The sequence below is a fragment of the Sciurus vulgaris genome (genome assembly GCF_902686455.1).
Source record: "Sciurus vulgaris genome assembly, chromosome: 7".
NCBI lineage: Eukaryota > Metazoa > Chordata > Mammalia > Rodentia > Sciuridae > Sciurus > Sciurus vulgaris.
The window spans coordinates 46,372,704-46,396,733 of record NC_136467.1 but is presented as its reverse complement, the minus strand read 5'-3'; the positions used below and the strand labels follow the sequence as shown (position 1 = coordinate 46,396,733).

Sequence of the window (24,030 nt, the reverse complement as noted above, 5' to 3'; positions counted from 1 at the left end):
AAATTTAATTCTTAAAAGTTTAAATTTGTATCAAAGACAAATCTGAAGAAATCAGGGAAGAATTAAAAATGAGAATAATGATACAATATATAAAAAACTCTAGGACACTATGAAGGTGATTCTAAGTGGAAAGTTCATAGCATTGAGCTCATTCATTAAAATAATAGAAAGGCCAGGCATGGTGGGGTACTCCTGTAATCCCAGTGGCTTGGGAGGCTGAGACAGGAGGATCATAAGCTCAAAGCCAGCCTCAGCAACTCAGTAAGGACCTAAGCAACTTCGTGAGACCCTGTCTCTAAATAAAAATACAAAAAAGGGCTGGGGATATGGCTCAGTGATTGAGTGCCCCTGGGTTCAATCCCTGGTTGAAAAAACAAAAAAGAATAGAAAGCAAAGTCAACTGAAGAAGGAAATAAAATCAGAGCCAAACTCAATGAAACTGAGATTTAAAAAATTCAAAAACCTGACAAAACAAAATGTTGATTCTTTGAAAGAATAAACAAAATTGATAAACCCTTAGCCAAACTACTAAGGAGAGAAAAACTCAAATTGTTAAAACCCAAGATGAAAACAGAAATATCACCAGACACTACTGAAATATTAGAGGATAAATGGAAACTTTTTTGAAAACTTACATACTCCAATACGCTAGAAAACCTTGAAGATAATTCACAAATTCCTAGAGACATATAACCTACCCAAATTGAACCAGGAGGATATAGAAAATTTAAACAGATCAATTTCTAGAAATGAAATTGAAGAAGCCATCAAAAGCCTACTGACAAAGAAAAGACCAGGACTGGATGAATTCTGAGCCAAGTTCTATCAGGCCTTTACAGAAGAACTAATACTAATCCTCTTTAAATTATTCCATGAAACAGAAAAGAAGGGAACTCTTCCAAACTCATTCAAAGACACATCAAGGAAAAAAGAAACTTAAGTCCAATATCTCTGATGAACATAGATTCAAAATTTCTTAATAAAATATTGGCAAATAGCATACAAAAACACATTAAAAAGATAGTGCACTATGATCAAGTGGGGTTCACCCTGGGATGCAAGGTTGGTTCAACATCCAGAAATCAATAAATGTAATTCATTACATAAATAAACTTAAAGACAAGAACCACATGACCATCTCAATAGATGCAGAAAAAGCATTTGACAAAGTACAGCATCCATTATTGTTTAGAACACTAGAAAAACTAGGAATAGGAGTAACATACCTTAATATTTTAAAAGCTATAGGACAAACCTAAGGTAAACATCATTCTAAATGGAGAAAAACTGAAAGCATTCCCTCCAAAAATAGGAACAAGAAAAGGATGCCCACTTTCCCCACTTCTATTCAATATATTCCTTGAAATTCTAGCCAGAGCAATTAAGCAAAAGAAAAATAATTAAATGTATACAAATAGGAAAAGAAGACACAAACTGTTTGCCAATGACATGATTATATATTTAGAAGACCCCAAAAATTTACCAGTCACCTCCTAAAACTCATAAATGAATTCAGCAAAGCAGGATATAAAATTAACACCCATAAATCAATTATATTCCTATACTCCAAAGATGAATCAATTGAAAGAGAAATTAGAAAAGTCATCCCATTCACAATAGCCTCAAAAAAATACTTAGGAATCAATCTAACAAAAGAGGTTAAAGACCTCTACAATGAAAATTACAGAACACCAAAGAAAGAAACTGAGTAAGACCTTAGAAGATGGAAAGACCTACAATGTTCTTAGATAAGCAGAATCAATATTGTTAAAATGACCATAGTACCAAAAGTGTTAGACAGATTCAATGCAATTCCCATCACAATTCCAATGATGTTCTTCATAGAAATAGAAAAAGTAGTCATGAAATTCATTTGGAAAAATAAGAGGCCCAGAATAGCTAAAACAAACCCTAGCAAGAAATACTAAGCAGGAGGCATCACAATACCAGACCTTAAATTATACTACAGAGGTATAGTAACAAAACCAGCATGGTATTGACACCAAAATATGCAAGAAGACCAAAGGTACAGAATAGAAGATATGGAGACAAACCTCATAAATATGATTATCTCATACTAGACAAAGGCACCCAAAACATACTCTGGAGAAAAGATAGCATTGTATCTCTCATCCAGCACAAAAATCAACTCTAAGTGGATCAAACACCAAGGAATTAGACTAGAAACCCTGCAGCTACTAGACCAAAAGTTAAGCCCAACACTTCAAAATACTGGCACAGGAATTGACTTCCTGTACAAGGCTTTATCCTAAAGCACAAGAAATAAAATAAAAAATCAACAAATGGAATGGTATCAAACTAAAAATCTTCTTAACTACAAAAGAAACAATCAAGAGTGTGAAGAGAGAAACTATGGAATGGGAGAAAATCTTTCCTACCTGCACCTCAGACAGGGTGTTAATTTCCAGGATATACAAAATATTCAAAAAGCATTAAACTAAAAAAAAACAAATAACCAAATCAATAAATGGAAGAAACTGAAGAGACTCTTCTCAAAAGAAGTATGAATAGTCAACAAATACATGAAAAAATGAGCAACATCTCTAGCAATTAGAGAAATACAAATTAAAATTACAGTGAAATTTCATCTCACTCCTGTTAGAATTACAAGTTTCAAGAAAATAAGAACAAAAGTTGACAAGGATGTGGGGGAAAGGAATGCTCATACATCATTGGTGGGACTGCATATTGGTACAACCACTCTAGGAAGCATTATGGAGATAACACAAAAAAATAGGAAAGGAACTACCATTTGATCCAGTTGTCTCACTCCTTGGTATATAGCCAAAGGACTAAAAATCAGCATACTACTATGACACAGCCACACACATCAATGTTTATAGCACAATTCACAATAGCTAATCTATGAAACCAAACTAGATGCTCATCAGCAGAAGAATGGATAAAGAAATTGTGGTATATATACACAATGGAATATTACTCAGCCATAAGGAAGACTGATTTTATGACATTTGCTAATAAATGGATGGATTTGGAGACGATCATGCTAAATGAAATAAGCCAATCCCCCCTAAAATCAATGGTCAAATATTTTCATTGAAATGTGGAAGCCAGGAGCTCTGTGCAGGACCTCTTTTTCTTTCCTATCACTTTTTCTTTTCCCACTCTCACATCCCCAACATTTTTGAAACCAAGCACTTTTCATTCATCAGGCTACAGAGGACTGCAAGTTCTAAAAGAGACCACATGCCACAGAGAAACCCTTAGCAAATACAAAAAAAGGAAATACTATCATGCACTCTATCAGATCATAATGGAATGCAATTAGAAATCAACAACAAGGGAAATCAATAATAAGGGAGGAGATAAAAAAATACTTAGAGTAAATGAGAACACCAACATAAACATCAAAATCTCTGGGACACTATGAAGGCAGGGCTAAGAGGAAAGTTCATTGCATTGAACCCATTCATCAAAAGAATAAAAAGCCAACAAATATATGACCTAACATAACATCTCAAAGCCCTAGAAAAAGAACAACAAATCAACATCAAAAGTAGTAGAAGACAGGAAATAATGAAAATCAGATCTGAAATCAATGAAGCTGAAAAACAAACAATTCAAAAAAGTAACAAAATACAAAGATGGTTCTTTGAACAAATATATAAAGTTGATAAACCCTTAGCCACGCTAATGAAGAGGAGAGAAAACTCAGATTACTAAAATTCATTTGGAAAAATAAGGGACCCAGAATAGCCAAAGTATTCCTTAGCAAGAAGAGCGAAGCAGGTGGTATCACAATTCCAGACCTTAAACTATACTACAGATTCATAGTAACAAAACAGCATGGTATTGGCACCAAAATAGACACACAGACCAATGGTACAGAACAGACAACACAGAGACAAATCCACATAAATATAGTTATCTCACACTAGACAAAGGCACCAAAAACGTACATTGGAGAAAAGGTACTCTTCAACAAATGGTGTTGGGAAAACTGGAAATCCATATGCAGCAAAATGAAATTAAATCCCTCTCTCTCACCCTGCACAAAGCTCAACTCAAAATGGGACAAGGATCTAGGAATCAGACCAGAGAACCTGCACCTCATAAAAGGAAAAGCAGGCCTAAATCTTCATCATGCTGGCTTAGGACCTGACTTCCTTAACAAGACTTCTAAAGCCCAAGAAATAAAATTAACAATCAATAAATGAGATGGATTCAAACTAAAAAGCTTCTTCTCAGCAAAGGAAACAACAATGTGAAGAGAGAGCCTACAGAGTGGGAGAAAATCTTTACCACATGCACATCAGATAGAGCACTAATCTCCAGGATATATAAAGAACTCAAAAAACTCAACATCAAAAAAACAAATAACCCAACTAATAAATGGACTAAGGAACTGAGCAGACAGTTCACAGAAGAAATACAATTCATCGACAAATATATGAAAATATGTTCAACATCTCTAGCAATTAGAAAAATGCAAATCAAAACTAAGATTTCATCTTCCACCAGTCAGAATGGCAATTATAAAAAATACAAGAAACAAAAAGTGTTGGCGAGGATGTGGGGGAAATGGTAAACTCATTCGTTGCTGGTGGGACTGCAAATTGGTGCAACTACTCTGGAAAGTAGTATAGAAATTCCTTAGAAAACTTGAAATGGAACCACAATTTGACCAAGCTATCACACTCCTCAGTCTATACCAAAAGGACTTAAAAGCAGCATACTATGGTGATGTAACCATATCAATGTTATAGCAGATCAATTCACAATAGTTGGAACCAATCTAGATGCCCTTCAATAGGTGAATGGATAAAGAAAATATGGTATATATACACAATGGAATATTACTCAGCCTTAAAGGAGAATAAAAGTATGGCATTTTCAGGTAAATGGAAGGAGCTGGAAAATATTGTGCTAAGCAAAGTAAGTCAAATCCAAAAAACCAAAGGCCAACTGTTTTTTTCTGATAAGTGAATGCTGATCCATAATGGTGGGGGTAGAGGGCAAGGGAAGAATGGAGGAAGTTTGGATTGGGCACAGGGGAGGAAGAAATGGAGAGGGGGAATGGGGGGGAAGATGAAAGATTAGAATGAGAGGGACATTATTACTTTATGTTCCTGTATGATTCCACAAATGGTGTGACACTGCATTGTGTACAACCAGAGAAATGACAAGTTGTGCTCCTTTTGTGTACAATGAGTCGAAATGCATTCTGCTGTCATGTGTAGCTAATTAGAACAACAACAAAAAGAAGAAATGTGGAAGCTAAACCACAACGAAAGGGGGAAGGGGAGAGCAGTTCAGTATATTAGACAAAGGGAAACAAAAGGAAGGGACGGGGCAATAGGAATAGGAAATACAGTAGAAAGAATCTAAAATAATTTTTTTTGTACACATATGAAAATACCTAAGTGAATCTCACCATTGTGCCCACTCACAAGAATGGGGTCCTAATTAGAATAAGATATATCCTATGCTTGTATAATCTTATCAGTATGGATTCTACTATCATGTATAATTAAGAAGAACCAACAAAAGTTTAAATTCATATCAAAGACAAGTTATTTCATTTTTCCTTTGCTCTAAAGAGGATGAAATACAGGTATGCTAAGGTACAAAAACAGTCTCATGTTCAGTTCACTCAGAAATAGTTCTTCCATACTTTTTCATAGTATATAATTCTGCCCAAGCCCTAGACTTTTCAATTCTATTTCCCACCATTAATCGTTTAATACCACCAAGTCCAAGCCTGCTATTTTCCTAAGTGTTAAAGTGTGCTGGCAGTGTTAGGGTTCACAGGGAAAAGTAAGACCAGTAGCAGTGAGTAGGGTGAAATGGTTGTAGGAATGGGAATAGAAATTATGAGGAACAGGGCCCAGAAAGATACAATGGAGAGTGGTTAAGATGGCTTCAGAGCACTGGTAGGGATGCATACAAAAATGAGAACAAAATTCATGCAAAAAGTAACATGTTAGTGTGTTGATACTTGGGCATTTTCAGACATCATTTTTCTGTATTCTTTGTGAATTTTGTTTTGCTGTGCATAAACTGGACAAATAAGTCCCAATTTTGCAACATCTAATCCTTCATATTAAAGAGGTTGCCAGTGTATGATAATGTACTTAATAAAGTTAGCATGATTTGTTGAAATTCATAGGAAAGCCTGTCCTGTGTAAATGACTTTTGAATATGAATTTGTTCAACCACCTCAAAGCATTACATATGCCTATATTTGTCCATTGGACTAAAGGCAGAGATACAGAAGTCAGGAGGGAAAAGTTCAAGGTCACATTAGAAGATACCTCAGATTATAACCACTGCTACAAGTGCAATTTTATTTACCAGAGCTGTGTGCACAGTGGACAACTTCCTATGTGGAATATCTAGTCCTTCTACATATTTAGAAATGCTTGATACATTTAAAAATAGAAGTAGTAGAATAACTTTCTGTAAATAGTTTAAAAAAATAGAGAACAAGATTCAAGGGGCCATGAAGGACACAGCCTTTGCCCATAACAAAGATCCATTAAAAAAGACTTTACATCTCCTATATCTGCAAAACAGTGAAACTTTGATGATATAACATCCACTTTCATGTTAATGGGACATTCTGTTCACTTGTTTTCTTAGCTTTCTTCAGGCACAGACAATCCAGCAGTGTAATAGCTATTTGCCAGTTATCTACAGCATTGTGTATGCCCTATACAATTTGGCAGTGAGGAGAAAAGAAGATAGTGTAATCTTAGAAGTGACCTGATGGCATGTAGCATCAGATAATTTTTACCTGTGGAGCTAATTAGTTCCTGGTTATCTTGATATTTATGATTAATTTGTCTTGGAAAAAAATTCTTAAACTCTGTTTTGAAAAAATCTTCTCAACCAGGAGTGGTGCATGCCTATAATCCCAGTGGCTCAGGAGGCTGAGACAGGAGGATCACAAGTTCTAGGCCAGCCATGGCAATGTGATGAGGTCCTAAGCAACTTAGTGAGGCCCTGTCTCAAAATAATACATAAAAAGACCTGTGGGTGTAGTTCAGTGATAAAGTATCCTGGAGGTCTCATCACCACTACCAAAAAAAAAAAAAAAAAAAAAAAAAAAATTCTCCCTACAAAACTGGCAAAACATGGATATAATATGAAATTATTTTATGATACACAAAACCATAAGCTGCAAAGCCTTAAGTCCTGTTAGGAATGAACACTGAAAAATAAACATTCAGAACAAGAAAGAAAAGAAAAATAAGTATGGATGAGATCTAACAACACATAAAAGATTAAAGGAATAACAAATACAATAATTTAATAGAAAATAAGTGGAAAGAGTGATGAGCCCTCTTTACAGTGCAAACCCAGAAAAAAAAAAGTCTATGTACAACATATTCCAGATGAAAAACAAGGCAGATTTTTATTGATAGGTTTCTTACTATATAACTGAGCTAATTACATTTTCCTAAGTGCAGAACATGATAAAGACTTAGTAACACCCTGTCCTTCCAGGTCCCTAAGTAAGAATGTAAAATAAGTGAGTGGTGCACACCTATAATTTCAGCCTATAATCCCAGAGATGTACGGTGGCTGAGGCAAGAGGAAGACAAGTTTCAGGCCAGCCCAGACAATTTAATGAGACCCTGTCTCAAAATAAAAAATAAAAAGAACTGGGGGTGTAGCTAGTTGTAGAGCACCCAATACTGTTCAGAAATAGAAAAAGAAAGTAAAAAAAAGTGTGTAGACAGTAATTAATAAGGTAACATGGAATAGATTCTAGTAAGAGCTATTGCTTTTTTCTTATTTTTGTCTGAATTTCAAATGATTCACAAAGTTCTCTCTCACACACACAGTATGTAAGTCTATTTCTGCATAATGTCATAATTATGAAATACATATGAGTACAAATTGGCACACCTCCCACATTCTTTTTTAAAAAAATTGGTGCATTACAGACCCCATTCTTGAAAGATACTGCACATATGTATACCTATGTGACAATTTATCTTTAAAAAGCCTGTCCTGTTTATTTTGAAATGAATCAAGATCACAAGCAGAAAGATAACAGTGGATCTGCAGCACTAAAGTACCAGCTGCTTCTTGCCCAAGTTCTGCACTTGTTTATCAACTGATGATTCATGTAATCAGTTCTATTTAATTACCGCTTTAGTAGGAGAATGCTAAGAATTCATAAAGTTAGAGGTTGTGTAAATAAGTAAAAATGTGCAAATTACTTTAATTATAGTTATATAAGTTCTATAAATAAGAGAACACAAAAAGAGATTTCAAAATATTACCACCATTTGCTTATGTGATACCATCTCCAAGGGGCTTCAAGTATTAGCCCTTTGGTGAGAAAGAAGTTAAATGCTTGTTTTTGGAAAGTGGTTTTAGTTAATCAGGATACATTTAATAAATGTTCCTCTTCTGTTGTCAAATAGTATCTAAGAGCTTGAAAGAAGATTTTATATTTTCAAAGAACAGCTACAACTTCCCCACTTAAAATCTCTAATATGTTCAGTTCAAATATTAACCTAAAAAAATTATCAATTCTTCTCAGTAGTTAAGACTACATACATGAGATCATTTCTTAGTTCAACATTTCCCAAGGTTTTATATATGTTGTCTTGATTTTATTCACTTTAAAAATTTTTCAAGTTTGCCCTATGAAAAATAACAAAATCCAGTGAATTTATACATAGTACTTTATGATATTTCTCTAGCTCAAGAGGGTAAAAAAAAATGAATCTTTGGAAGATATAGACATGATTTACCTGATTTAAGAGATCTTCAACTTTCTTCTGCCATGAGTCCCTGGCTGCATTTTTCTCACGCTCTTTTAATTGCAGCAGCTGAGACATTGCTGACTTCTTATCCTCTTCATGTTGAAGCCTTAACTCTTCACGAAGTTTAGAACACTCCTGTCTAGAAAAAAACACAGGTATTTACTTTGTAAAGAGAATTATTCTGGCCTGGGGTTGTGGCTCAGTGGTAGAGCACTTGCCTAGCAAATATAAGGCACTGGGTTCGAGCCTCAGCACCACATAAAAACAAATGAATAAATAAAGGTCTATCAATATCTAAAAAATATTTTTAAAAATCTTAAAAAAGAATTATTCCTCTAAGTGACTGACATACAATCGTTCACAGGTTTTATAAATGCCAATTCTCCTCAAATGTTTTTGACTTAAAGTAAGAACTGATTATTTTATAGCTAAGGACTATAAGGTAAACTGGTAACTTACTCCAAATCACTTGTTTATCCTTTTATCAAGGGCAGAACACATACTAGAATAAATAAGCATGTTAAGTTCAGATTAGTTCTCTGCCTATTTTATAGTCAAGGAAAAAAAAAATCAGAAAATCTAAATTCAAATAAACAAAAAAAAAAAAGAATTCTAAAATCTCTGCATCTAATCATAGGGAGAAAATCATTTATAATACTTTAACAATGTAAGCCATGCAGTAGGAAAACTTTCTTGCACATTTGTATTGGAAAGATGACATTACATAATGAGTAAAAAATGTACCTAAGATTTTCAGTCCACTTTATCTCTAAATCATGGGCCATTTTGTCCACTCTAAGATTCTCTTCTTCTTTCATGGCAGCAAGTGTTTCTTCATGCTGGTGCCTCTCTTGTTCTAGCTCAGCCTGAAGAATAAAAACTTCATTGAAGACATCTTCAAAAGCAAAGACACTGTTGGTTATTTCAGATAAGTATTGAGTGCTCATGTTACAATTTGTAAATTCTTATGACACAATAACTGTAATGTTATCTATGACAATTGCTCAAGATTGTCCAACAATAAAATATAGGGTGCAAATCTATTTATTTCGTAATGCTGGAAACTGAACCCACGGTCTCATGCATGCTAGGCAAACACTTTTGCAACTGAGTTATATCCACAGCCCTACACATTTCTATTTTAATGGCTGTCTAAACTATATTAAGACTTTAAAAAGTATGTTATTTAAATAGTTTGACATTGGCATTAATTATATAAACTAAACATTTCTTACCATGGGTACCTAACAACAGATTGATTATTAAATTACTTTTGTATGTACCACATCTCATAGGTATGTTATTCAAATTCATTCATATTCATATTCAAAACTATTATATTTTCAAAGCTTAAGCATTATAGCTGCATCCCTCGAATTTGATTAAAAGAATTATGTGGAACTTAGGCTACTATTTTTATAAGACAGTAGTCCACATGCTCAGTTGGTATGGTAATACAATATGATATATATGAAATCTCTGGAGATAAGCATAGATCAAGTAGTTCCCTGAAGCAGGGGCTGGAGGTGACTTGTTTGGACAACACTAGCAACCATGGTCTCCTGCCAGCACTGCAGTCCCTCTAGGGACACCAGGCAGTAGGGGAGCAGATGATGGTCCATCCTCTTCCTACCACGGTGACCTTTTCTGGAACACCCACTTGCTAGCAGCATGTGGTATAGCAGGTTTTGAGGAGTATATCCAGATGAATTTAAAAAAAAAAAAAAAAAAGGCAAGTCATGGAAACTGCCACTCAATACTGCTGACCTGGTTATTAATCAGTAACTGTTGAAAACTGAATTCATCTAACTGTTCAAGTACTCTGCCTCTAGGATTACACTTAATTAGACATTCAGGTGGGGCTGGAGTAAGAAAGGTTGCTTTTTATTTATATTTTGGTACTGGGGATGTATTCAATTAAAATGAGGTCACACTGGAATAGGATAAACCCTTAATCCAATGTGACTCAACCTTATAAAATGAGGACATTAAAACAGGTAGAGATTGAAATTATGCAGCCAAATTCGAAGGAGTGCCTGGGGCTACAAGAAGCTGGAAAAGGGCAGAAAGGATCCTCCATTAGAGATTTAGGAGCCAAGACAGCTTTGCCAACACCTGATTTTAGACTCTGAGTCTAGAGACTGTAAGAGAATAAATTTCTATTGCTTTAAGTCACCCAGTTTGAAATAGCCTTTTATAATAGCCGTAGGAATCAATACACTAGCTACATAAAATTTGATGTTTTAAATAAGCTGAAAACAAAGTGGCTAAGTTACATTTTTTATTTTGCTGATGTTTATGTTACATTAGAATTATGAAATTACCTCAACATTTACTAGAACTTCCTTGGTCTCCTTCAGTCTGCCTTTAGTCAAGTTAAGTTCATTCTGAAGCCTTTCCTGGGAATCCTGAAGACTAGCAATGAGTCCTTCAGCAGAGCCAAGACCTTGTTCACTTTTCCTTACCAGATCTTGGAGGCGGCCAATCTACAAGTAAATAAAACACTTTCAATAGGCCTCATTTTAACAGACTAGCAAAAGGGTCCCACAATTCCTTTTTCAGAGTTTTTTCTTTAGTTTTAATTTTACTGAATGAATCATTTCTTTATGGAATTGGAAGAACTCAAATGTTCACAATAAACTATATCATCTGGTTTTTTTTTTTGGCAGGGTACTAGGAATTTAATCCAGGGCAATTTACCATTAAGTACATCTTCGGCCCTTTTTATTTTTTATTTTGAGACAGGATCTCACTGAGTTGCTTAGGGCCTTGCTAAAATTGCTGAGGCTGGCTTGAACTTGTCATCCTCCTGCCTCAGCCTCCCAAGCCCTTGGCTTATATCATAGGCGTGCACCACCACCACATTGGCTCACCTGCTGTTTCTTGAAAAGATCTCCATGTTTATGGTTTCCCTTTTAAGACAACTATGTAAAAAAAAAAAAAAAATGGATATACCTCTCAAGCTCTTGATTTTAAGAAAATTCCTGATATTATCATATAACAAAATACCTATAGAAAGGAATTGGAGCAAGGTAAAAATTATATTAAAGATTAAAAAAAATTAGATGAAATATTTTAAAACCATTCTTTAAAATTGAATCATTTATATTTCATTTGAGTCCAGTTCTCCTGTTATTTACAAAGGTGATAAATTTAGGTCAATACTGAGAAGTTGATTGAATATATCCTATAGAATAAGTTGTAATTTCTGAATTTCCATATAAAAATTTGTCTAATAAAATTTTTAAGAGTTGAATTTATATACTCTTGAAATTATGAGCAAATGGACAATTTGTAGATTAGGCAGATATCTACCCTCTAATTATAGGAATTAAATCCATGAATGAATTACTTTAAATTATCTAGAAAAATGCTATGAAGTAAAAACCCCATTTTAATAAAATGGCCAAGTCTATGAAAATCCTACAAAAATTAAACTGGGAATTTAAAAATTATCAGAATGTTTATCCTTATAAGTATAGGTATCAAAAAACAAACAAACAAAACTATGATTAAAGGTCTCCAACAACTCTCTGATCCACAGCCCTTTCTAGGCACACAGCCCTTCATATAGGCATATGCTGAAATATGAATATACTCAACAATTCTGGGTACAGAGTGTGTTATCTGGTTAGTGTCTCTAATGGGATGCTAACCTCATAAAATGATTTGAGGAGACTCCCAATTTTTCTGTATCTTAAAATATTTTCAGAGCAAAAGAATTACCTGTTTCTTGAAAGTTTGATAAAATTCACCCACTATATTCTCTGGGCCTAGTGCCTCTTTAGATATATGTTGGTCTATTTTCTTTCATGGTTATAATTGGTTTGGTCGAATTGGTCAAATACTTTTGAGTCATTTTAAAAATATAAATTTGCACACAAAGACTTCTTTCTTAATTTAAAAAATGTACTAGCATATTTATACATAGCTTTTTCTTAAACCATTCTAAAATTTTATCTGTCATTATATTAAGGCCCTGCTTTCTCTATTTTATATTTCTTACTTTTATCTCCTCTACTTTTTGTATTCTCTGGCTTGCAATAAGCATGTATCATGATAGTGAACGAATAAATGTAAGGACAGTATCCATAACAGAATAGAAAGATTATAAACTTAGCAGAAAATCTAGTTTCAAGGCTAGGGTCTACCACTATAAAAAAGAAGTAATAACAATCAATAAGAAAAGAATAATCAAATTTAACAACATTAAGAATATTCTTTTACAATCTAGAAAATTTTCAGATGACTAAGGGTTATATGTATATAAAACATAAAGAACAGTATTCTAGTTACCACATAAAGAGTTAAAGAGAAGGTGTGTGTTAAAGAAACTAAGAATCTAAGTACTGATAGAATGAACATTTTAAACAGGTAAAAACTTTAAAATTTTGTACAATTAAATCTACTATAAAAAAGTAACACAAATGGTATGCCTTTACTGCATGTACAAACAGAAACAACATGTATCCCATTTGTTTACAATAAAAAAAGAATAAAGAATAAAAAGTAAGTGATGAACACAACTGATTAAAATGTTTCCTAAAATATAATAAAAATGATTATGTGTGGGAAACATTTGCTATTTCCCAAAATCAAAATCTCCCTTTGGCATCTGGGCAATCAACCCTCCTTCCCTATTGGTCCATATAGTCTCAGCAGGGAGTCCAAACTCCAGGATGCAGAGTTTGGTGGGAGTGTAAACTAATTAGGCTGCCTCAAGCTGTTGCTAACAGGAATGTTTGAGGGCAAGCATGTGGATTAAACTTATCCACTCACAGTCATCTTAGGACCTTTTAAAGGAGTTCCTATAAAAGACCTTTTTCCAGTTACAAATGTACCTATGGGAATGCATGACTGAAGCATGAAATCAATAGAAAGACAGCAAATCCAACCTAAGAAGAAACAGAATTTCAGTTCTGAATGTAGTCATGCCTGATACTAACATTTCCTTTTTTGTTGGACTAGTTTGAGTTAGAATTTGCAATAGGGATCAATATTCACATTCCTCTTAGTAAAGTGCACCCTGAGAGAATACCGGCAGTAGAAACTCCTCCCTGAAATACCTATCTATCTACATTTGCCCTTTTCTAATCCATTATGCAACACCAGAGTAAATTTATAAATTACAAATAGGGATCCAGGTGTAAGCACTATTCCTCAGGAAAGCACCCACATGTTAGGACTGAGCATTTTCCAGCTGCTTCCCACTGTTCTTAGCATAACATTCAAAATCTTTCACAGGGCTTACAAGTCCTCCATGGCATAATCCCTACCTACATCTCCAGCTCAGGTTGGCCAGTTCTCCCTCTCTTTATATTCATTGAGAGGATGTGTAAGTGCTGTGGGTAAGAACTGAGTTCTGAAATCTCACTGCCTGGATTGAAATTCTGGCTTTACCTACTACTACAGGATGTGGGCAAGTTACATTATTTTTCTGTGTCTTATCAATTAGTTTTACTGCATAGGGTTGTTGTGAGGATTAAAGGAGAGAAAAATAAAAAGGTCACACTAAATAAAACATTGCCTTGGAATGTAGTAAGCACTAAATAAAAAGCATAGTTGCTATCATGCTCCATTTAAACTGCCATTCCTACAACTCCTTTAAATTTCTCATGTCTCAGGGCCTTTGTATAAGCTTTCCTCAGTTTACTATTCTGTAAAGTTCACTTTCGACCCTTTTGCAATATGGGTAGACTTGTAAGTACTTGTTTCTGTGTCTCTCTCCATGATAAGTTCCTGCGAACCAAGTCTGACTTAGTTACCACTTTAACCACAGTGCCTAACAGTTCTTTAGTACTTAATAGTCATTCAATATTTATGGAATAAATAAATGAGTCATTCAACATTTATAGAATAAATGAATGAGTCAATTACTGAAAAAGTTCATATATACTTAATAGCAATCAAAAAGAAAGAAAATCTCCTTAACCTCTGAATATGTAGGTATTTAACTTCTAAAAGAATCCCTGAATGTCTTTTCTTTACAGACTCTGAATTGTACAAGGGTCACTGCTAGGCCATATTGACAGGTAGCAGGTAGACACAGGCAGTAGGAACATGAAGTTAAGGGGATAATTCAATAGACTGGGCCTATGTGCTGGTCTTCCACAAACTTTGGAAAAGCAATCTACCTAAGGCCATTCTGGTCATGTTCTGACTTAAGTCAACAGAAGATGTTACCTTTCCTTGACAAACTGTCATATGCAGGACTATTCTCAGGGCTAAGAAATATATGTCTATGTTAGTCAGCTTTTCATTTCTGTGTCCAAAATACCCAAAAATAACGACTTAAAGGAGGAAAAGTTTATTTTGGCCCACGGTTTCAGGGGTTTAATCCATAGTGTTCCAACTCCATTGCTGTGGGTCCAAGGTGACACAGAACATCATGGTGGAAGATCATGGTGGAAGGGCATGGTGGAGAAGCACTACTCCATCCATAGTGGCCAGGAAATAGAAAGAGGAAGGGGCCACAGGGAAGATGAACCCTTCCAGGGCATGCGCTAGTGGCCTACCTCTTCTAGTCACATCTCACCTGCCTACAGTTAACTCCCAGAGAGTCCATTCAAGTTAGGATGAACCAATTCAGTTACAGCTCTCATAACCTAATAATTTTATCCCTGAATATTCCTGGATTAACACAGGTTTGGGGGAGTACCTCAAATACAAACCATAACAGTCTCCAAGACTTCTCCCTGATAAGAACACAAGTTACCCTCAAAGGGGACTTTTGTGACCTTTATACAGACCAAAGAATCCCAGACTCAGGAAGACAGGATAATTAAAAACAAAGTCCACTGACCATAAAAATCTATAGAACAAGTTCCAATTAGAATGGGTCAGCATGGGCCAAGGTTATTGAGAGTTGCTTTTCAGCATGTCATTTTAATCTCATTATAATAGTAAAATTCCCCACCCCCTGAGGATTTATATTGGATACCTGGGGTAAATTCATGCATAAAAGGAACTAAAAAATTTGATGCAATTCTACTATCAGTCAAAAGAGGTAGTTCCTGGGTGGGACTCTACAAACTTCCCTAAGACACCAACAAACTAGAGAACAAAGCGGGTGCAATGTCACTTTCTGAGATGACTCATCCTCTGCCTTCAGGGTGTTTTTCCTTTCTCCTCTAATAAAATTTGCTATACTTTTAATATGTTCTGTGTCTTGTTTGAAATCTCCTGTGAAAACACAAGAGCCAAAAGACACCTGGCTATCCAGATTCCCATTCATTTTGATCTTTGGTATACTTGAAATATTTTTGGCATGGTGCTGAAAAAGGGCCCAATTTTACCTTTGTGTTCCACATACACAGGGCCTTAAAAGAATACTTTCGTCCACTACTATTCTGATTAAATCTATTTACTCTAGCTTCCATTCCACTTTTCTGTTGAACTTATAGAAAGGTCTTTAGAGAACTCTTGATTGCACAATCTACTGACCTCTCTTCAGGACTCATACTCTAACTTATAAGCACTGTATGACATTGCAAGGTACTCCCACCCTCTTTTAAATATTGCTTTTGTGGTTTCCTGATATCTTAATCCTCATTCCCAGGCTTCTGATTACTCCTTGATACCTTTTCCTGGTCCTATTAACTCAACATTGGTACTCTTCTTCTCATTAGCTATGCCTGGGTGAAGTCCTCCTTACAGGGCTTCAAGGACTGACTAATAAACCTTCAAGTCTAAACTCCACTTAGTTCCAGCCTGGATTTCTTACCATCAGTTTGACATCACATACACAAACAACTCATTGTCTTTTCATTCCAATGAACTTTTCCTCCTTTCAACAGAGGCATCATTATCTGTCCAAAAACCTGAGCTACTTACCTGAGTCAACTTTCTATCACCACATAAGGTCCTGCTTATTTCTTTTTTGTTTTTTTTTTTCCCCTCCCAGTCTCTTTACCTTGCCTCAGTTCTCTTGACTGTCTTGGATACCACAGCACATGAGCTATGTCCAGAGGGACAAATGGCCTTGACTGAGTGTTCTGGAATCTCCCCCTGCATTAAACCCCTTGCATTTGGCTCTGCTTGCCTCCGCCCCAAGTCTTCCCTTGATTCCCCCTCCACACACTTAATGTATACCCACTTCTTAGCACATAATGCATATCTCCTCATCCTGGGCACTTAGTTTCCACCCTGAGGCTATTTAAAGCTGCTTTCAGACCTCTTACCCACTTTTCCAAGCTCCCAACCTAGCTCCTGTGCCCCCTTTCCCCTGCCTGCAGATCACTGCTGTGACCACATGGGCCATGTCCTCTGCTTGGTGATGCACTATTGATCCCCACTGATCAGGGCCCGCCAGCCACCTACCAATCTAGTCCAAGGACAGCCTGTGGTCTCCTTCATCAGTGCCAGGTACCCCACTGGCCAGACAGGCCCTGCCATTCACCTGCCCACCAGGGCCACCAGCTGGTGATAGTATGCCCGGCTGACAGCTGCCTCCTGTCTCCTGTGGGGTGACACATGGCAGTCGGACAGAACTGAGTTTGGGTAGGGCAAACCCAGGAGTGGAGTGAGAAGGGAACCCTTCCAGACTTGCTGTAAAGCTAGAGCCCTGTCCACCAGTGGTCCTGCTTATTTCTAAACAATTTCCACTCCCAGTTTTATTTCCAAATCAGGATGTAAATCGTTTCTTGCTGGACTAATGTAATTGCATCTTAAGTCATCTATCTAACTCACTCCCCACACAATTCATCTTCCTACCACAACTCAGTTCTTTTTCTAAGATCATCTTTCTCTGAGAGCAAGAGCTAGACAGAAAGGCAATTTAAAAATTGAATAAAATTATTTATCTGTTTTCCAGGAAAAACATTAATCTGATGAGCAAGGTTAATAGGAGGCAGCTCTGATAACCTGGGCTCCTCCGTGTCTTGGGACTTATTATGGTTTGGATATGAGGTGTCCCCCAAAAGTTCACATGTGAGACAATATAAGAAGGTTTAGAGGAGGAATGATTGGGTTGTAAGTCTTAACCCAATCAGTGAATTAATCCCAATAGGGACTAATTGTGTGGTAATTAAAGTGGTAGAGTGTGACTGGAGGAGGTGGAAATTGGGGGCATGGCTATGGAGGTCTGTCTTTATTTTGTCTATGAAGAGTGGAGTCTCTCTCTCTCTGCTTCCTGATCAACTGCCTTACCTCAAGTTCTGAAGAATGGAACCAGTTATCTACGGATGGAAACCTCTGACATTGTGAGCCCTTAAATAAATGTTTCCTCCTCTACAATTGTTCTGGTCAGGTCCTTTAGTCACAATGAAAAAAAAAATTGACTAAAACAGGACTCATGGGTGAAATATACTTCACCTGGTCACTTTTCGGGGGGGTTCTGGGAAAGGAGGCTCTTAAGAGTTGAAAGCAGTCCCTTGGTCAAGAGCTGGCAAGAAAATGGAGACCTTGGGCTGCAGTTGTGGCTCAGCAGTAGAGCGCTTGCCTAGCACATATGAGGCACTGATTTCAATCCTCAGTACCACATAAAAAAATAAATAAATAAAATAAAGGTATTGTGTCCACCTACGACTACAAAAAATAAAATAAAACAAAAATGGAGACCTCAGTCATACGGCCACAAGGAAATGATTTCTGGTAACAACCAGTGAGCCTGAAAAAGAACCTCTCACTTCAGGTGGGATTGTGGCCTCAACTGTCACTTTGATCTCAGCCTAGTTGTAGTGGGTAACTGAACCAGGCATGGATATAGGGTAAACTAAAGACTCTTGTAAAAATTAGTGCCTGGGAAAGAGAGAGAGTTTCCCTCCCCATTCCCACCAGCAGATTTTCAAGGAACCTAATTAGCACTATTCACTCCTTCCTTTTGGATTGTAAAGGACTTTCCCTCAGATCTAACTACTTTCCATTGAATCATAGGCATTTTAACACTTTTGAATTTATCACCTAAATTCCTACACCCCTCTGAAGCCTCTGGGCTCAAGACTAGAAAGGCCTTGTTAGAGGAGCCAATCTTGTTGCTTTTGTAAACACACTTCCTGCTTGAAAACCCTTACACACAATCATATACCGTTTTTTGAAAACTTGTGCATAACTATGTATCATTTTAGATTAGAAAATTTATGACACTAGATAGCCTATAAATGATGTGAAAAAAAACTGGTGAGGGGTACTCAGAATTTGGATTGCTAATCTCCTTTAGTACTGTTGGGTAAAATAAAAAGTTTGGTTTCTCCTACTCTTTGCCACTTTTTGCTTGATTCTCATAACATAGTGAGACCCTGAGCAGTGGATCCAATTAACCCATACCTGGACTCCTGACCTACAAAACCATGTGATAACAAAGGAATGTTGTTTCAAGTCACAAAACTTAGTGGAAATTTGTTACACAACAAGAGAAAACTATACTCTTATTTATAGTAAATTGACTTAGTTTTCAGTAATATGTTAATTCATTTAATGTTTCATTCACAGATATTTACTGATCTGTTACCATGTATCAGACATTATTTTAATTGTGATATAACATTTTATAATAAAACCAAAAGATTTTCATTTTAAGAAAATACCAAAATACATATACCTATATATTTGTACATACACACACACACACACACACACACACACATATATGTATATGCTTAAAAAGCTATGTCCAGAAGAAAACTTATAAACCTGAAATTAGAAGAACATTTGCAACACCATAATGGTCAAATTATTAACTCTCAAGTCTAATATTTTGTTTCTGAAGGAGATCCCAAATAATATTTCATAGGATAGCATAGTTATGCTCCAACTGAGATGCTAAAGTCATTTCATATCATATTATGATTTTGACACTTTTGAATTTATCATCTAAATTCATGTAGCCTGCTTTTAGGCTATATCACTTGTATGGGTTCTTAAGATCCCTAAATTTATGAAAAGAGTATATTCATTAATTTTTTCTAAGACCATCACTGTCAGTCTTTATAAAATATCTCCTAATCCTTTCCTTCTGTCTGCATAGATATATCTACTAGTCCTTCCATAAACAAAAAATGTAATAAACTCTCTATTTAAAAGAAAAACATTTCAGACTAGATTTGTAGTCATATGTGGTTTGCAAGAGGTACATGTAAACATAATAATGCAGAAAACTGAAGGTCAAAGCATAGAAAAAGAAATATTATCCATATCAAACTAAAAGAAAGCAGGTTATATAATATCAAATAATACAACATAAGCTAAAAGGCATGATTTGCTAAGTAACTAAAATATTTTTCTTGTATATGCACACAACAAAGCTTCTAAATATACAAAAGTTGACAGAATCTAAGGGGAAATAAATAAATCCACCATCATAATATCAGTTTTTAATAACTGATTAATCAAGGAGATAAATATCAGAAAGCATACAGAAGAGCTGAAGAAAATAGTTTAAAATTTTAATTTTATGGATAGGCATATAGTATACATTGCATTAAATAATTGATATAATTCTGAACACTAACTTTCTCTCATGTTCTAGGTCACAAAGCTAACCTAAACAAGTTTGAAAGACTGCTTTCATGCAAACCACAATTTCTAACCATAATGCAAATGAGGTTAAAAAATAATTCCATTTTCATGCACTCTTCCAAAGAACAGAAGAAGGTATGTGTCCTATTTAATTTTATGAGGCTTGAAAACCAGGAAAGGATGATATGAAAAAAAGGAAAAACAAAAAGCAATCCTACACAAATATGGTTCAAGAATCCTAAAAAAAGGTAGTAACCAACTGAATCTCATATCAAAAATATAAAAATTCAATGTTGATTTAATATGAGAAAACTGATTAAAGTAGTACATTAAAGAAGAAAAAAGTATGATCTTAATAGGTATATAAAACTCAATATTTATTCATGATTTTTTTAAAATTAGAAAACTAGAATTGGAAGAGAATTTCCCTGACCTGATAAAGGGTACTTACAAAACAGAACTCTGGAGAAGCATCTTGTGTTAACAGGGAAATGTTGATATGCAGAAGCAGAACAAGAATGTTTACTATCTCTGGAGATCCTTGTCAGCAAAGCAGGACAAGAGAAAAGATGTCTCAGACTGAATGGAAAATAGAAGCATATGGAGGAATAAGCCAAGGCAGATGCTAGAGAAGTCAATCTAAAGTGGCACCAAAACACTACTAGGGTGCTAAAACATAATTGAAAATGTAGCCAGAAGGAACATAAGTTACATATTTACTAGAACTCTCCTCAGTGAAATTTCAGGATGTAGGTTGGAGGAACACTTAAATAAACCAATTAGAATTGAGAGAGGAACCCTGCAGGGACCTGCATGAGAAACACAGATGGTCACTAAAGTGCCTTCTAATGAGAGCAGGATAAGGTAACTCCAAGGATCATGTTCTGCTGAGAGAGGGTGTGCAAATCTGAAGCCAGCAATGGATTACCTTGAACAAAAAATTGGCTGGGCTTATTTCACTAATAGTCTTACTACTCTACCCTTCCCAAATGTAGTGCTTGGTACTTTCTCTGGATAAATGTTTAAAAATAGCTCAGCATCACTGAGTGAAAATTAATAGTCTGTTCAGAGGCACTCAGGCGTTTTGGTGTGGTTTCTGTGGGCAGAAGCAGTGATGAGAAAGCAAGACTTGAAGCCTGTCCAGGAAGATGACACTTGTGTGGTGAGAGGAGCTGACAAAATGAGAAGTGTCAGGACCAGAACTGAGTTTGGGGAAGATCACACAACAATCCACATGAAGGATTAAAGGGAAAGAAGACAGGAGGAAGGTCATTCTAGCCCATAGCCTCAACCTGGCAAAAGAGGGGAAAGATGGGATGAACCATGTTATGATTTTAAAAAGGTCTTTACTTTTATTTTATTCACAAATTTGTGAAAACATTCTCATCATAGCCTTTTCTTTTCCAGGATAAAATATATTTTCATAAAAAATTTAAAATTAATTTTAGATGCCACTATTTAGAACTTAAAAAGTTTCTTTAAAAAAAAAAAAACAAAAAACTAGACATAGGGTAAAGAAGATTTTGCAAAAGAGATGATACACTTCTTCCATTTTTTTTTCCCCCAGTAAGAAATGTTCTCCTTTGTTTGCTTTCCCTGACAAAAACACCTTGGTTTAGTATTTTTGACAGTAATTCTTACCCTCTAAGAACTTATGAAAAATTCAGCACCAAGAGTTTTTGATTATTTTTATTCTAGAAATGTTACCTTCACTAAGGCTCACCTACCTATACAGTGTCACCAGAATAAATTACTATTAATAACATTTATAGTGTAGATGATAGGCCTAAAAAATCCTTGCCTCTTGATTGGCTGCATTCAGCTTGTCTTCCAGGGCTTCCTTCAGATTTTCTAGTTCTAGTTGAAGCTGATTTTTGTCCTCTTCCAGGTTTAGTTTTTCCTTTTTATGTTGTTCCTCCAATTCCTTAGCAAAAGAAATATTAGAAAGTAAACAATATTGCAAACATTATATACTTTTGAGATACCAAGGAAAAGACTTTTCTGTTTTATATTTTGACAACATTCAAATTAACCTTACCTTCCAATAATATCAGCGTTAACAGTGACTTGGCTAAATTCTAGTAGTTTAGATTCTACCATTCAAATCACATATGATATAGCCATTAAGTAGGTTTTTAAAGTAGAATATATGACTAGTTTAGATTAAGTTATAGTCAGAAAACTGAGAAGAGTGCTATAAAAGATAATTTGATAAGATAAAGAAAACATACAGGCTGGGAAGGTAGCTCAGTCGGTAGAGTGCTTGCCTTGCAAGCAGAAGGCCCTGGGTTCAATCCCCAGCACCACAGAAAAAAAAAAAAAAGAAAACATTCAAATTCATCAGAATGCAGAATTCTTTTATATTTATATAAATAACAAATCTAGTAACACTTCTGGAACCCAGATGTCTAATATGGAAATAGAGCAGAAAATTATGAAGTACAAAATTAAGACAACTGAATAGCAAAACCAGTAAAATTGATTCTTACTCAAGACCACCTACTATTTGCCAGGCATGCTACTTAATGCTTGGGAAACAAAGGCAGTAAGACATGCTGGCTGCCTTTAATAAGCTCAAGAATCAAGTAATTAAAGAAAGTTAATTAGAATTAGACATACAGAGAGGTTAGAGGAATATATGGATGGGGAACTGATAAGGTCGTTGGTAGGAAAATCCTTAGAAAGAAAGGAATTCCTAAGCAGGGTTTGGAAGGGCTACACCAGAAAGGAACAGGAGGTGGAGTAAGAGGGGAACACAGTATTCCAGGCAGAGAAAAAAGTAAATGCTGAACATCATGGAGGCATTAAAGAGCATGGTGTGTCACAAGCCACTCAATGTTCTTACAGTGTGAGGGGAGCAGAGTAATAAATGAGTCCTATTTTAGGGTACCATGACAAACTCAGGCCTGGTGATATGTTAGGAGTACTCACAGGACACACTGTACAGTCCTATTCAGGGCTCTAATTTATTACAGCGAAAGCACTCAAAGCACAACCAGCAAAAGGAAAGGAACATGAGAGGAAGTTTACAGAAGACCAGGCAAAGATTCAAAGAGCCCTCTCAACATCGGACATAATTTCTCTAGCAAGTTGTGATAACTCATGTCGAATGTTGTCTATCAGGAAAGTTCATGATATACTTCGTACCCAGGTTTTTGTGGGCAGCTGGTCACACAGGTACCTTTGTTCTGGTATATACCAAAATTCCAGACTTCCAAAAGGAGAAGGTATTACATTGTATGCATAAATAGTTTAGATGCAGTGAGTCATTCTTATTAGGAAAAGGTGGGAACCCTGCTGAAATCCAAGTACCCAGATGCCACACACAAAAACTGCCTTGCCTTTCTAATGCAGTCCCCAAACCTGCATGTGAACTCCTCTGCTTGGATTCTCTGTTTATTCACATTCAGATGGGTGAACTAGTAAGGATGGAAAACAATCCTTTTGGATAACTTAACAATAAGGAACAGATAAGTCATCTTTAGCTAAATATTCTTTAAAGACTATTCTAGGAACTTGGTTTTACTTAGACTCATACAAACAAGGAGGCAAGAGGGAAATGAAGGAACGAGTGACAAATAGTTATTTTTGACAAAAAGAGAAGGGTACAAATAAGGCTACCACACAGGTTTTGAATATGTTCACATACAAGAAACGTCAAGTGATCTGTCTTACAGCAACCATGCTTTAAGAAATATAAGCGGGTTAAGGCAAGTTTTTGAGGGGGTCCCAAACAATGCATGAAAGAATGATTATGAATAAAGTAATGAAGCAAAAATGATATTGATGAAAGATAACTTGATTCTGGTAC

At 35.6% G+C, this 24,030-nt stretch overlaps 1 protein-coding gene across 10 annotated transcripts in view; it reads right to left on the bottom strand.

The window, feature by feature from the left end:
- The window catches only part of FAM184A (family with sequence similarity 184 member A), a 133,821-nt gene that overhangs the window by 45,323 nt on the left and 64,468 nt on the right, over nucleotides 1–24,030 (bottom strand). For all 10 annotated transcript variants that reach the window (XR_013765394.1, XR_013765395.1, XM_079149004.1 and 7 more), the window contains exons 6-9: nucleotides 22,021–22,143; nucleotides 11,090–11,251; nucleotides 9,510–9,631; nucleotides 8,754–8,904 (exon numbers count right to left, since the gene is read on the bottom strand). Coding sequence is in view for 8 of the 10 variants with exons in the window: in XM_079149004.1 (XP_079005130.1) it covers nucleotides 8,754–8,904; nucleotides 9,510–9,631; nucleotides 11,090–11,251; nucleotides 22,021–22,143 (558 nt within the window). In the remaining 2 variants the exon portion in view is untranslated. The remainder of the gene's footprint in view (nucleotides 1–8,753; nucleotides 8,905–9,509; nucleotides 9,632–11,089; nucleotides 11,252–22,020; nucleotides 22,144–24,030) is intronic.